This window comes from Candoia aspera, chromosome 1 (assembly GCF_035149785.1).
Source record: "Candoia aspera isolate rCanAsp1 chromosome 1, rCanAsp1.hap2, whole genome shotgun sequence".
Classification (NCBI taxonomy): Eukaryota; Metazoa; Chordata; class Lepidosauria; order Squamata; family Boidae; genus Candoia; species Candoia aspera.
This window is the reverse complement of record NC_086153.1, coordinates 225,371,520-225,387,411: the sequence shown is the minus strand read 5'-3', so window position 1 is coordinate 225,387,411 and position 15,892 is coordinate 225,371,520. Positions and strand designations below refer to the sequence as shown.

Below are 15,892 nucleotides of genomic sequence, written 5' to 3'. Positions count from 1 at the left end.
TCAAGGGGGCAGCGCCATCTATTGGTTTAATTTGCTTCATCAGACTATGATCCATATGCCTTCATGGAATAATACATGTGTTCATCTTTATGGCACCCTGGGTGACCTTGGGCCTGCCACTTTCTCTCAGCCCTGGGAAGGAGGCAATGGCAAACCACTTCTGAAAAACTTTGCCAAGAAAACTGCAGGAACTTGTCCACACAGTCTCTGAGAATTGGACACGATTGGATTAAAAAAAAGTGTGTGTGTCTTTATAGCACCCTTTATAGCTTTTCCACCCCTTTGGAAACTATTGTTCAGCCATGCCTTCCTGTAAGACATTCCTGGTTGTTTACCTTTGCTGACTTACTTAAGCTGTGCCTCTGTTCATCTCTCATAATAGTTGACTGGTCCAAGTGGAGTCTGTTCCCATTCAAACATGTCCGCATTATGGGAAGTTATCCTTGGAAATGTGCAAGGAATTTAACCTTTTCTAATTTCAGTACAGATCAGCACCACCTACTCCAGATTTCCCTAACCTGATGCCCTCCAGAGGTGTCCAGAGGTGGACTGAAGCATCCAAAATTCTTTATCAGATGATGGATGCTAACGAGGCATCCTGAGAGCTGGGATCTCAATATACAGTATCTGAAAGATGCCAGATTGGGAAAAATTGCCCTGCACTAATACATGGAGTTTATTATGGATTAGCTTTCACTTTTTCAGAAAGTTCTTATGCATTTTGTGGCCAACATATTTAGAGAAGCAAGGTATGGGAAAAGCACATTTACAAATAGGAATTTGAATGCTCATTTCTGTGTGGAGTTTTAAAAATCAGATTAATGGAGAGAGAGGACAAAATGGACTTGTGAGTGAATATATTGGGAACAGGTTAATTCTCCCATTTAATTAAAATCTCTTCCCTTCAGAAAGTGTTGTCCAAATGGCATTAGTGAAGGTACAAGTACTGTAGTCTTTCCTCCATCATGTGTGATTACTGAGGGTGCTAACTGATTCCTTCCTTTCTCCCTTTCTTCATGTCTGCAGGGGAACAGAGGCCGAACAGGGGTTGTTATTGCTGCTTACATGCACTATAGCAATATTTCAGCCAGGTAAGAGAACCTCATGTTGACTTTGTACGCAGAGCTAGAAAAGCAGTGGCTTTGAGACAGCGGATTAGTAATGATATTGGAGATCTGCTTGTTTAGAAACTTAGCAGGACTGCTTGATAGAAGTATGACAGAATCCCAAATCTTAGGCAAAGCCTGCCTTTCCTCCCAACACATACTCACACATACACATATTTTCCAAGCTTTCTGACATGATTATCAAAGTTAGTGGCATTGTTACATATTTCTGTTATGTTGCCTAAAATTCTTACATGGATCAGGAAATTGCTTAGACCATCTTCTGTTAATGAGCTTTACCCACATGAAATATATATTTTACATTGTAGAGCTGCTGAGCTGGGGTGCAAAGTGTTGGTGTGTGTGTGTGTGTTATTCTCAGTATTAGATTACTAAAGGTTCATTATTGATAGAGAGATGTCACATTGCATTTCTACAATTAAGTAATCCATCCCAACCCCAGTCACAACTTCAAACGGGGGGCAAGATAATATACTTGCTACAAAAGACAAAGAGGCAGTGGCTCATGGTCTAGATGTAGATCTAAAACAGAATACTTGTCTCAAAACTGGTACCTTCCTGATGTGTAGGAATTAGTTAACCCAACTGGAGGGCACCAGGTTGAGAAAGGCTGGTACAGAGATGATTAAGCTTAAATTGTTGTTTTTAAACTGCCCCAATGCAGTTTTAAATTTAAATCAGCAAATTTAATTTTACTGATGCAATTTTAGTATTTGTGATTGAAAACAAAGAGTGGTGGATGGGTGGGCCAAAGTACTGCAGAATGAACTTCTAGGCAGACCTGTACTGACACTTCTCTTTATTCCACAGTGCAGATCAGGCTCTGGACCGGTTTGCCATGAAGAGGTTCTACGAGGACAAGGTGATCCCAGCTGGGCAGCCATCTCAGAAGAGGTTAGCCTTCCTTCCCTTTTGGGGACAAACACTGATGCTGCTCTCAACACATACGTATGTGTAGAGATGCTCAGAGGGCACACTGAGCCTCTCCATTCACATAAAAAATATCCTTTCTGTTTGTGTACAAAGAAAAAGCCCCAGTATTTATTATTCATTACTTGTTCAGAACCAGAATTTAACAAACCACAGAGTAGTTGTAATGAGAGATGAAGTAGGCTTCAACTCCAATTATAATCCAGATCAGAACCATAGCTTCCAAACACAAGACCCACAGATTTCTGTTGGGTTCTGGGCTGCTTCTGCACATTGTAGATATGGCATACATGCTTGTAAAACAAACGTATTTAACTAACCTAAAATCAACTCTTTTTGCTTGGAGACCTTTAATATTTGTAGATACTGTAGTTGCAAATGTAGATAATGATGTTCAGAACACTTCCAATGCTGCAAATGCCTGCTGAATTTTATTAAGCTACCAGGGTCCTATTTAGCTTCTAATGTATTTCCACTCAATTTCGCTTGGTGGTGCTGAGCCAGCAAAGATCTATACTTATCATTTTTCTTGGGCAAAAGCTTTCCAGTCTTGCAGCCACTAAAACCTCTTTGCATGCATTTTCCTTTTAAAGGACACAATGGAAATTTCAACATCAACATCTGAAATTTGAGTAGTATTTTAAAGAATCTTTCTTATGACAGTCTTTTGAGTACTGAAAATAATTAGCACTAATTATTTATTGTGAATTAGGCCATCCACAGTTCTACATAAAATAAAATGGAGACTTAATAGCCCTTTGAGGCCTATACTTGTACAGTCATGTTGAAAGGGATTCATCCTAAACTAAACATACATAGGGTTAGATAACTTCTTGCACTGTAGAAAGTACTTATGAAGGAACAACAGAGGAAAAAGGTTAGATGTCCCACTTTGCTGTATGAAATTTGGGAGGCCATCTTCTTAAATGGCCATCTTTATGTTTTTTTTGGTATTCATCTAGAAGCCTGATCCAGATGTCCAGTCATAGGTTTTCAAGGTCAACAGACTCATTAGTGCTAACAATACTGGGAAAAGAAAATGGCATGACCAGAGATTTATCTGTAATGGTTGAAAATAACAGCAGCATTTTGCTTTTCTTTCTCATGTTTGCTCTAAAGGCAACAAGACAAACAGAAAGAAAAGTATGAGAATTTTTTAATTTTTTTCCCCACAAAATTATTATATCACTTGAAATCATAAAGAAATCCTGACATTTTAATAAAAGAAGCACCCTCCCCAAATCCTTAGATTATTTGACAAGGCAATGTTTTCTTTCTTTCTTTCTTTCTTTCTTTCTTTCTTTCTTTCTTTCTTTCTTTCTTTCTTTCTATCTATCTATCTATCTATCTATCTATCTATCCATCCCTTTCCCTCTATTCAAATATCTGAAAAGCTCTCATGCAGAAGGTCACAATATGGTCTCTTATTCCAAACTGTAGCATACAGGATAATGGTTTTAGACTTGATGGCATAAATGCCCCCTTCATCCCTAGTGACTCACTGAAATATAAATATTCCAAGAGACTCCAGCTAACTGCGCTGCTACTATCTTGGTTCTAGATATGTCCATTACTTCAGCGGTCTGCTGTCTGGCACCATCAAAATGAACAACAAGCCCCTCTTCTTGCATCATGTCATCATGCATGGAATACCCAACTTTGAATCTAAAGGAGGTAATCGACCTTTCCATCACACATTGTATATATCATTCAATTATAGCTTTCCACTGGGTGGAAAAATACCGTACCACTCCCTATAACTTCTTCCTTTTCTCTACTGACTACCTTTATGGCCAGGCATCTGCCAAGGGAATAAGGTTGTAGGCATGCTGAAATGACAGAATAGACTACACCATTTTCAAGTGTCAGTGGAGGAATCCTGTTCTTGAATGATCTCCTATGGTAAAAACTCTGTAGAAATAGAAAGCCAGATAGGGAATGGGATTGCTCCCACTGATGTACTAGGGTTGTGTTTGAAGAGATTTCATTTTTCCTGGGAGTAGCACCCTACATTTGTAGCTGAAAATAGTGAAGCCACTTCTACCACTTCTGCTTCCCCTTGCTACTGCATGGACTGCCTTCAGTCTTAGTTACTATAAAAAGGGCTTAACTGTATGTGTAAGGAGACCCAAGAAGGGATGAGCAGATTGATATAAAATCTGATTTATTGTCTGTGTTATTAATGTAGAGTCAAGCTCAGTGTGATTATTTGGACACATTCATGCAAGTTTTTGCCCACATTATCAATTGCCTTATAGGGTTTTTTTTTTCAACTTTCTAATCCATCCTACAGCCTGAGTTTCCTGGTAGTCTTCCATCGAAGAACTAACCAGTCCTGACCCAGACTAAGCTGGCTAGGTGCTTCCACCTGTTGTTTTAGTTGGGTAGTGAAAAACGGTGCCAAGAAAACTGCAGGGACTTGTCCTGGCAGTCTCCAAGAATCAGACAAGATTGAATGGATTTAAAAAAAAAATCCCATCTGTAGAATTTTTAAAAACGATTTAGAAAAGCATACATATACTCAATGCAAATTCGTATTTTTTTAAGGTGACTTGAAGTATGGGAAGAGGTGTGGATTTTGAGCAGAGAAACAGGGATTCCAGTGGATTCTGTTCAGTGTTGCTGTTTGTGCTATGGAGAGATACTTTGATACATTTTAAATCCGTTGTCATAGAAATACAGTAGGTGGTGAATTTCTCTTGAACCCTGAGGCCCAAGGCCTTCCCAGTGACAAATAAGTTTCATCATTCTCTTCCAAAAGTCCATGTATGTAGCAAGAACAGATATAAAAACAAACCTTTAAACATACAGGTATGTGAGCAAAGACTTCTTTCCTAATGCTGTAGTAGTAGTAGTAGTAATAGTAGACTTTATTAAGATCCTTTTCTAATGTTCACAATGTACATATAGATGCTGAGCAGAGGATGAAGTAATGGCAGGGTTGAGGGCAGGGTATTAGGGATTTTTTTTTAGATTTTTTATCCCGCCTTTATTATTTTTATAAATAACTCAAGGTGGCGAACATACCTAACACTCCTTCCTCCTCCTATTTTCCCCACAACAGCAACCCTGTGAGGTGGGTTGGGCCGAGAGAGAGGGACTGGCCCGAGGTCACCCAGCCAGCTTTCAGGCCTAAGGCAGGACTCTCAGTCTCCTGGTTTCTAGCCTGGTGCCTTAACCACTAGACCAAACTGGCTCTCAAACTGGGATTGCTTTCATATAGAGCTAAGCTCATTTTGTAACTCTTGAATGGGCTTTAGTCACAGTCACAACCTCTACTTTTAAAACATGTCTTTTGTTTCCTAGTGTAAGTTAGCGTGCTTGTTACTTTACTTGGGGAGATTGAATCAGATGTTACCTACTTCAAAAATCAAGCCAGCTTCCCACCACCACTTCTTTTAAAAATGATTATGGTTTATTCAATCAGAATACAGCTCTTATATTCCTAATCGGGATGTTTGAGAAGAGCAAAGAATAGAGCTACCCTGTGTAACATCAACATAATGCAGTGAGTGATTCATATGCTAAAGTGTAGGATAAGCTTTCAGCAGTCTAAAAGGTATATGGTTAGATTCATTGAAATATTTGTCTCTACCTAACTTGATCATGTTGATCTGGATGTTGGGCATATAACTGTAAAGCAAAGGCTACCTTAGCTCATTTCATTTTCTGTTTCCTGAGCTTCGGCACTTAGCATAGTGCTGTATCAGAGCTGAGCAGGGGAACTGTTAGGCTGGGCCTCAAAATAAAGCATAATCCTGCTGCTCGACCATGCCTTATTGTTTCTCACAACATCTATCACTGTCACAAGCCTCGTATTGTTTATTACAAGGAGGGTAGTGTCACTGAAAGCTTCTCCTCCAGCGAGACTGTTTGCCTTGGCCCCTTACTGTTTGTGTTCCCTTCTCTGTAACTAATCTCACTGACTAATGAAGGTCCCTTTCTCTCTGTCTCTGTTTTATGTTTCCCAGGCTGCCGGCCCTTCCTCAAGATATATCAGGCGATGCAACCAGTCTACACATCTGGAATCTAGTAAATGGAATTGGCATTATTATTTTTTATTTCCAGCACTCAGATTTCTTCTCAGCCATGATGCAAATCAGAGTAGAACTTTCTATGAGTTTTGTGGTAGAGGTGATATCCTGCAGACCTTGTTCTGCATGTTATTCTGAGCTTTGCCCTAGAGCCTCTAGAGCTGTGTTTCTCCACCTTGGTGGCTTAAAGATGTGTGGACCTCTACTCCCTGAATTCAGCCAGCAAGACTGGCTGAGGAATTCTTGGAGTAGAATTCCATGCATCTTCAAGTTGCCAAGGTTGAGAAACACTGCTCTAGAGTATGTGGCTGGGGCAGGACTTGTGCTGTGCCTGGAGGCTGCATTTTTTGTTACTATTGTTGTTACTATTATAACCAAGGATATAATGGGCCTCAGGAGACTTAGCAGCTCTATCTCAGCCTTTCCTAGTCTTCTCTTCATGGCTTTCAGCTTAATTTTATTTATGCATTTTTGCTTACATTTATATACTGCCTTTCCCCTAAATAGCTCCAGAAGTTATGGGATTATCTCTCATTTTATTATTTAATTTCTGAGGTAGGTTGGGTTGAGAAAACATTATTGGCCCAAGTTGTCCAGAGAGAAAATAGCACATTGTTTTTGTGTGAAACAAGACTTCATTGATTAATGTCTTTTTTTCCCCTTCTACCTACCTGAATTTAAATCAACCATTTATTAATCAGTTTGATGTACATGTACAATCAATCTCCATGAAACCTTTATTGAAGAAAAATGTGAAATACAGTCTTTTTTATTGCTTTCCCTCCCATTCAAATCAGCAAATGTACCATTAAATCATAATCCCATCAATTACAATTTACCTTGACCAACTAAAATTGAATTTATTAAATGAATTTGCTCAGTGAAGCTGTGGTAACAATGGAAGAGCAACAAGATATTGGATGAAACGAAGGTTATGGCAACCTTTTGTCTATGTACATGCAAGAAAACTTTTGCTTCTCAGGTATTCCTGTGCATAACAGAAAACCTAGAAGTGGAAATGGTGTACCAGGTCCAGATATACCAACTGCTCACAGTATATTCTGGAGTAGATTTCATGAAGAGTAGATGCAACAAAATTTGGCAAGGGCATTCCTGAAAAGCCATATTTTTGTGGATCATCACCCTTTTGAGAATAGAAACTGTTTGCTACAGGTATCTACTGGATCAGTCTCAGCAGATCTCAGCAGTCTTTCAGGATTAGTAAAAATAATTTAGCGAATGTAGCACAGAATAAAAATGGAAACATCAAAATGGCAGACTAGTTCCTTCTTTTAAGGAAGAAATTCCTCCAGGAGTTCAAGGAGTTGTATATAGCAGTCCCTCCTCCAATTTTTCCCCCCAAACAACCCTGTGAGGTAGGTTGGGCTGCGGGAGAGTAATTGGCCCCAAGTCATCCAGTGATATGAAACCTGGGTTGTCCTGATCCTGGTCTGATACTTTACGACACCACACTACCTGGTTCCTGGACATGGGAGATGGAAAGACATCTTAGCTGTTGAGTTGCTTTGATTATCTTCCACATTTAACTTCTTTTTTCTTCTTTATAGCAATGTGCAGGGAGATAGCCAAACAAGCATCTGTATCACCATAGAACCAGGACTCCTCTTAAAGGGAGATATTTTGGTAAGAGTCAAGCAAGACTTTTATGTTTTCATTTTTTACCACTATGGAGCTTTGGTTCATACAGTATCGCTTCAGTTGGCCACCCCATCTAGACATTCCAGGCCTAACAAATTCACAATCTGTGGTCTGCATTCCATGTACTCAGGAAGAGTTCACAGTCTTTGTGGTGAAATGCAGAGAAATGATGTCTTTGCAGCACACAAGGGTTGAAGTTATAGTATTCCTGCAGGTGGCTAGAATCATTCATACTTCCAGGTAGGTCCCCATTTGATGGCATGTTTCATTTTGTTCCCTCTACCCCTGTAATGGTATGTGAGAAAGACCTTGGGAGACAGGGCGAAGAGATGCTGCCTAGGGAACGGTCAGATAAGAGAGGGCATAGCCCACAGCTGCATAATGAGAAGAGGAAGAACTCAGAAGGGGCCCTCCCTAGTTTCTAGGCTGTAAAGGAGACGGTGGGAGATTTGTACTTTCAGACTTGCAAGATTCAGTTAATGTAGCCATACAATAAAGTAGAACTAGCTCATCTCACTTTGTTTCCTGTCTGCTCTACCTGGGAAGGCTGACAACCCTGTTTTTCTCTGGCAGCTGAAATGCTATCACAAGGAATTCCATAGCCCGACTCGGGATGTAATCTTTCGGGTGCAGTTCCATACTTGTGCCATTCATGATTTGGCTATTGTCTTCAATAAGGAAGACCTGGATGATGCTTTTAGAGGTAAAAACAATTTTGTTCAAGAAAAGGAAGTGTATGTGGGGGTGACATGTAGTAATAAAATGCATGACAGGATTTGTGGGGGCCATTTTAACCAAGTTGTAGCTTTTCTAGAATGATATGGTACAAAGGTGTGCTAAGGAGGAAAAAAAATCAATATTTTTAGTATATCATCAGATTAGAAGACATTTCCCTTTATCTAGTGGGCACTTGTGAAAAATTCAGGTACAGATTTGTAGGTATTGTAGCTGTAACCATTACATGGCATTCCATTGATTTATATTGTCACCTCCAAATACTGTATGTAGTTTTTAATCATGTTAATTTAGATTATATCTGAAATGTACTGAAATTGGTATTTAGGCCTATAATATTTTTTCCTTTCCTTTTCTTTATATTGCCATCTCTATCTTGTTTTTGTTCGCTGAATGATACTTTAGTTTGTCATCTTTATATAGTATGATATAAATATCTGTCTAGAAATCTGCAAAAGCAGTCTAGGAGTTTTTAATTTTTTCCCCCAAGCTTTTATGGAGCGTTGAAATATCAGACAGCAGACCTAACTCTAATTGTTCTGCCAGTAGTGGACAAAAATCAGTGCTTGAGAAAATAATGATCATATGGCTGTCAGCCATTCCAGGGCCAATTCTATCCAAAAGGAAATTCTTGGCTCCACTAGAAAGAAGAAGGTCTCCTGTGCCTTATTAATAATCTCAGTGCATGCTTGAAGAGGATAAGATCCCCAGTGATCTTATTTTTCATTTTGCGCAGTCAGCAAGACAAATGGGGCTGTCTTTTCTCAGAAGAAAATAAAGTTCAGAGACCCGGTACAAAAATAATTTTGGAACTCAAATTGGGTTTCTACCTGTGGCTCCACCAATGCTGACTGAGGATGAGCCATCTTGTAATGGAATATAAGGGTAGACAAACACTGAAGTTCTTAAATCCTCACCAAAGGACTGCCCAAGGAGAGGGATATAATATTTTTGGTATGACAACGCTGAAGTCAATTTTCCTGTCAGGAAACTGAGAACCTTCTGTTCACATTCTGTAATATCTCTTATTAAATGCAACAGGTTCTGCAAACTAGGCCATTACCAGTTGGTATGTACCATTATCAGCATGAGTATATTTATAAACTGACATTTAGAGGTGTGAACTAGAACATTTGTCTCACTTCATGTGCAGAACAAATGCATGGTGGCTTGGAAGTTTGGCTGGACTGTCCTGGGAAAGTCATGATCCAGCCAAACTGAAACCTGGAGCATTTTGGCTGTTCTGGATTTTGGATGAAAAAGTATCTAGAGGAGACCTATGGGGGATTAGGGCAAAACTAATGTGCCCTTCCATACATGGCCTGTGTGCCAGCCCACCAGCTTATCTGCCCAGAGCCTTACCTCCCTGCCATGTTGTTGAATTCAGGCTTGGCATCCCTAGCTGGTCCAACTTCACATGGTCTTTCCAGAACCTTCTCCCTTATACCTCTGCTTAGACACTGATTGTACTACCAATGGCCTTGTATGTTTCAGTCTAGGCACAGACCACTCAATACTGCCTCTTCCGTTCACAGAACATTTTAAACATCCCTACTGAATACCATGTTGTCTCTTTTTTAAAAAATTCAGATGAGCGGTTTCCCGAGTATGGGAAGGTGGAATTTGTATTCTCCTATGGTCCTGAGAAGATTCAAGGTATTACTTTTTTCTAATAGTCAGCCATTGGTACTTAGCACTTTCATTTGCTTTCCTCCTTTTACCCCTCCCCATTTACAGGCCTCAGAAATTGTACACTTGTTGTTTTGTTAAACTTGCTGCCATGATAAGTGGCCTGATATAATTTCCTCATCTTTCCCCTGTATGAAAGATTCAAAATCCATACTAGAGTCAGTATTAGCAGATAGCCACTGAGTCACCAGGTGCTGCAAGTCCTCACAAACAGACTGCCATTTCCCTTTGCCTGGTGAATTGAAACTCCATTCATTACATTCCTGAATAGCTACTATTGATTCTATTTGTAAGTAAACAGGGAGTTCCTTGGTCTATATTTTTTCTTACTCCTTGGCCAAGTTCTTTGGCTATTGCTTCGATTCTAGATATGGTTCCTCCTTGCTTCAGTAGCTTGACTTGGCAATTGAGCTTCAAGATCTTGATTCTCTTCCACTGTGGTGTATCTATGACCCATTGGACCTGCTACCCCTTTATCTTACTTCTTCTGACTTTTCTTCTTTGCTTTATCATGTTAGTGTTTTTTTCCTCACTTCCCCCACACAAAAAGCTCTCTTGCTGAAATTATGCTGTCCTTGCTTCTCAGGCATGGAACATCTGGAGAATGGCCCAAGCGTCTCAGTGGATTACAACACTTCAGATCCACTCATCCGCAGAGATTCCTATGAAAACTTCAATATACGTCGTGAAGACAGCATGGACGGTAGGTGACACAGACTGCCATTGGACATAACCCAGCTTTCAGGCACAAATACGCTTATGCACCATCTGAATAGATACAGTACCATCTCCAAGCAAGCAAGCAAGCATCTTTTCCTTTGCTTCCATTGTATGACTAGCAGACACTCTGTGCTTTCTGAGTTGCGTAAGACTGACATTGACACCATCTTACATTGTTTACAATCTATATTTGATACAGCAAATCAGGAGAGCTACTTGCTCTGGATTATGCAGAAAGACTGAGACACATCGTGTTTCCTAGTCATAGCACAGCCTCAGTCAGTTTTTTAAAAAGTGATTTATGGCACATTGGCTAGAATTATGAGGACCCTGTTCTGTTTTCCCTAAACAACATTCACAAAAGGGGCTCAAAAGGCATTTTTTAGCACTCTGTGTGAAATTCCTCTTAGCAGGCAGAAATCAATTGGACAGAAATAGGGAGGCAAACGGTAGTGTCTACAGCTCATGGAAATATATTTTGTAGGAGAGCTCAGTGCCTTGAGCTCTGCATCTAGAAGAATCCTTTTGGATTTGATTAATTTACTCTTTGGTTCTCCTTTAGAAGAGTCCAATGGACTACGGTCCCAAAGATGGCCCGTATTGCCAGGGCCAATATTAACTGAGCCCAGGAGGCAAGGCTCGGCAGCAGCTTTTTATTTGCCTTGTTCTTTCAGTAGCTAAGTCACGATTGCTCCTGCCGCTGCTGCCCCCATACATAGTAGAGGCTCCATCCTGGGCAGCCGGTCTTGGAGCCAGTGCAGGAAGAGGAATGGGGAATGGTGGGAACAGATGTATTTTCTGGACAGCATGAAGGTCACAGGCTGCTGCCTGAGGAACAGATGGCGTGAGTCAAATGTTTGCAGAGTGCCAGAGTGGTGTGTATGATAAGTCACAGAAAATAAAGCCAAGATGTTCTGTGGGGCCTGTCACCTGAGTCCTCTGAATGAGCAATGGGTTCTGAAGAAACAAGATGCCTCACGTTCCTATGGGATGGAGAAACTGAGTTTGTGATCCTCAAACTGAGCGGAATAAATGGTGTTGTTTCCTTCCCATCTCTTCTTCTTAAGTAGGGTCTGAAAAAGCTGGCATGGAATAATTTCTGGATTCTAGTCAGCAGAAAATGGGAATGCAGGCTTGGGTGTGTAATGGATATTCACTATGAGGCTGTTGCTGCTGCTGCTGCTGCTGTAAAAACAGATTGCCATTCTATCCACTTTTTCAAACAACAAGATTTCAATGTTTTCACTTGGATGGGTGTAAATGCCTGCTAAAACCAAGGAAAGATTTCTCTTAAAGGTTTTTTTAAAATATGAAATGTCCTTGTGTCTAACTAAGCAGTAAAGAAGAGAACTCACTGCAGAGAAGGAAAATTCACCCCTAATGATCTTTGGCACTAAGAAGATTTAGCCTCTACTTAGCTCACTGAGAGAAAATCTCATTAGTTGTTTTCTTCAGCAACAAGGAATTGTACTATTATTATTATTAGTAGTAGTACTAGTAGTAGTAGTAATCTACAGTTTAGATTACAGTAGTAATCTACAGTAGTAGTAGTAGTAATCTACAGTTAGATTCACAGTCTAAGACTGGTAAAAACATAATAATTCAAGTCCTAACCAAGAACATTATTATTATTATTATTATTATTATTATTATTATTATTTTAATAGTCCAGGCATCCAGTACCAGTTGGATGCTGGTCTAGAGAAACAGGAATGAGTCTAAATCGCTTCAGCTATATTAATTTGTGACATTAGCTAAAACAACTAGGAGAAGAAGAGAATTCCATTTTAGTGTCTCTGTTGGCAAGCAACGATCACCTAAACCCCAAGAGAAAAACAGAGTATTTGAAAAGCGATCAAGATCAAGAAAAAGCACTTTCAATAAGAACACTTTGATTCTTATAATAAATGATTATTAATAAGCACAATAATGAAGTATTTAATGAATGGTGGTTTGAATACAGTGAATGTTAGCATAATTACTACTTAACTGAACTGAAAAAATGGAATGTTGGCTAATGTTGGCCTATTTAATTCAGGATGCATATTTTCTCAGTCTATGATTTGTGTGTACTTTGAAATGGGAGTTGATTGCCCTTCCATTTGAATCTCAGAGATGACTACAAGGGATCATACTACAATGGTGGGGTTTTTTTCCTGGAAACTTAAGAGAAACATATTATTTACACACAGACGTATGTGCACACATCTGTTCTTTCAATGAAGACAATTCATGCCATGCATGTGGATCACCTTTTACTACTACATACATAGATATATGCATTCCCATCATGCTGTTCCCTTATGAGTTATGCAGACTGCAGAAAAGGAGTAAGAAATACTATGCCAAAAAAATGAAAGGCCTGTGATAAGAAATTCCACTTTTCAACATCATTCCCATACAAATCTCTAAAATATCCCTTCCAGCCTTTCTTCATTTGTTTAATCTCAAATCATTTAATCACCGTTATTTTAAATTTCATACAGTCTGTTGAATGCTCCATGTTTAGCCCTCTTCATGCATTTTGAAAACCATTTTTAAAATTTCCATCAAGATCACTGATTTTTCTCTTTTAATGTTAACTGTTTGTTCTTGCTTTTACTACATTCCTTGCAGCTGTTTTTTTCTCTGTATACAATATCATTCTTTTGTTCTCATTTTTTGCAAAGACCATTTTCTTATATGCATTTTTTCCCCAAGCACAGCATCCTTCACTTCATCATTCCACCAATCATTTTTTTCTTATTTTCCGTTAACATAATTCTTTTGCACTTCATAATTTAATCCTTTTCTATTTGTTCCAGGCAACTTCCACATCCTCTTTTCTTATATTCATTTTTCATCCATGCTATTAGGATTAGGAGATTAATCTCTCTTCTAGCCACATAAAGTTGCAGTTGTGATTGAGGTGGCTTGTAAGGTAAATGAAATATAGTAAAATAAAACTCTTTTCATATAGGACTTCTTGTACAGGCTGGCCTGCCTGCCTGCCTGCCTGCCTGCCTGCCTGCCTGCCTGCCTGCCTGCCTGCCTGCCTTCCTTCCTTCCTTCCTTCCTTCCTTCCTTCCTTCCTTCCTTCCTTCCTTCCTTCCTTCCTTCCTCTTTTCTGCCATGTACATTCTTGACACTACCAAGGCTAAGTTCATCCCACATTCAGAGCTTTTCATTATTTTTATATCCTTGACTAATTTTCTCATTCTTTCATCATAAACAAATAAATCACACTTTTAGATGTATACTCCTTCCTTTGCCATACGTATATATGAATAGACTTATGCATAAAAACATGTATTAAAATCAAGCATCATTTTCTAAGCAGATACTCACCAAACTGACATCATCCTTATTCATTCTGGGGTCCCTAAATCACTTTATCTGTATTTTCAAATCTCATTCCCATCTCATCTCATTCATGTTGCCTAGCAGAAAATCACACAATTTGCAGAATTTTCCCAAAACTCATTTCTGGTTCTTACATTATCAGCATTTATGGGAGTGTAACATGCCACTACAGCCTTGTGTGGCGCAGAGTGGTAGGTGGCAGTATTGCAACCGAAACTCTCCCCGCGACCCGAGTTCGATCCCAGCAGAAGCTGGATTCTCGGGTAGGCGGCTCAGGTTGACTCAGCCTTCCATCCTTCTGAGGTCAGTAAAATGAGCAGCCAGCTGGGGAAGGTGACGACTGTCTGCCAAGAAAATGTCACAAAAGCAGCGTCCTCCCAAAGGGTCAGACATGACTCAGTGCTTGCACAGGGGACCTTTCACCTTTACTCAACATGCCACTATCTCCATTCTATGGATTCTTACTGTCATATGCACCCACAACAATGTTGATGACACTACTTCATAATTCCTGCCATACAGTTTAGCTTTTTTCATTGAGGATTAAAATGGTACCTTCATTTCCCTATATGTATTCATCACCTCCACTTCACAGAATCAGCCCTCTAAGACCACAAATCAGATTTTTTCCTCTCAAATTCTCAGGAATGGCTTATTGTCCTTCCCTCTTCATACTGTGGAAAAAGAACACTGTAATATTTTCTGTATTGGAAAAAGGAACCTCTCAGTTTTCTTTGTTCTTGTTCTTTCATCAAAACAAAAAAAGTATTTAAGAGGACTGACAGCCCATGTGTCTAAATGGCTATTTAAAAACAGTATATCCAAAACAGTATATTTGGATGCAGTTAAGTTTTGGACAGAACAAAAGAGAATAGTTTTCAGGACAATACTTAGATGAAGATTTCCACAGCTTAATAGGAAGAGTCTTCAGCCCTTTGGAAAATCACATCCCATTTTCAAAAAACATCGTTTTCAATTTATGGGCATACTGTATGGAGAAATGTTCAGACATGGGGAAGTAGCAAAGCTTGTTGTATTTGTCAGTGCTGAATTGCCCCATAACATTGTCCTGGAATATTCAGGTGTAGAATATCCCATTCCCTTGCAAGCTCTCAAAGCTTCCCATTCGAGGCATTTGATCTGATATGTAAAGAAGCATTAATAATAATGGATAGATTGTGAAAATTTCTGTAAGTCTGTGCTTAACCTCAGATAAGATAGACTTGTCCTAAGTTTCAGGAGACAAAGACAGTATGGAGGCAATGACTGGATTTTTATTTGTTAATTCTGAACTTTTCATTAATGACAGTTATCTTTGTGTGACAGTTAAATAAACAGTATTTCAGATGAATTGGACCAAAAATCTATTCAAAGGACTTTGGTTCATTTTCCTGTTGTATTTGGTATTGATACTGGAGACTTCCTACTTAATTTCTAAAGGGTATGAGCAAAAGTGGTGAGGGTTTTGTTTTGTTTTAAAAGAGTGAACAGACTTTCCTCTGGGTACTGAAGCTAACTCCACCACCTTCATTGAAGACCACTGTATATACTTCTTGTAAAATCAAAGAACTGCATCACAACATTTGAAAATGTGCCAAATTGGAAATTGTGTTGCAGTTCGTTTATTTGTTTGGAATGTGTGAATTTCTATGGAAA

General features: G+C 39.3%; 1 protein-coding gene across 16 annotated transcripts in view; it reads left to right on the top strand.

Annotated features, from left to right (window-relative positions):
• The window catches only part of TNS1 (tensin 1), a 249,366-nt gene that overhangs the window by 146,355 nt on the left and 87,119 nt on the right, over window positions 1–15,892 (top strand). For all 16 annotated transcript variants that reach the window (XM_063288856.1, XM_063288857.1, XM_063288846.1 and 13 more), the window contains 8 exons: window positions 1,027–1,091; window positions 1,938–2,021; window positions 3,619–3,731; window positions 6,029–6,089; window positions 7,660–7,735; window positions 8,324–8,453; window positions 10,076–10,141; window positions 10,761–10,877. In XM_063288856.1, the coding sequence (XP_063144926.1) occupies window positions 1,027–1,091; window positions 1,938–2,021; window positions 3,619–3,731; window positions 6,029–6,089; window positions 7,660–7,735; window positions 8,324–8,453; window positions 10,076–10,141; window positions 10,761–10,877 (712 nt within the window). The remainder of the gene's footprint in view (window positions 1–1,026; window positions 1,092–1,937; window positions 2,022–3,618; window positions 3,732–6,028; window positions 6,090–7,659; window positions 7,736–8,323; window positions 8,454–10,075; window positions 10,142–10,760; window positions 10,878–15,892) is intronic.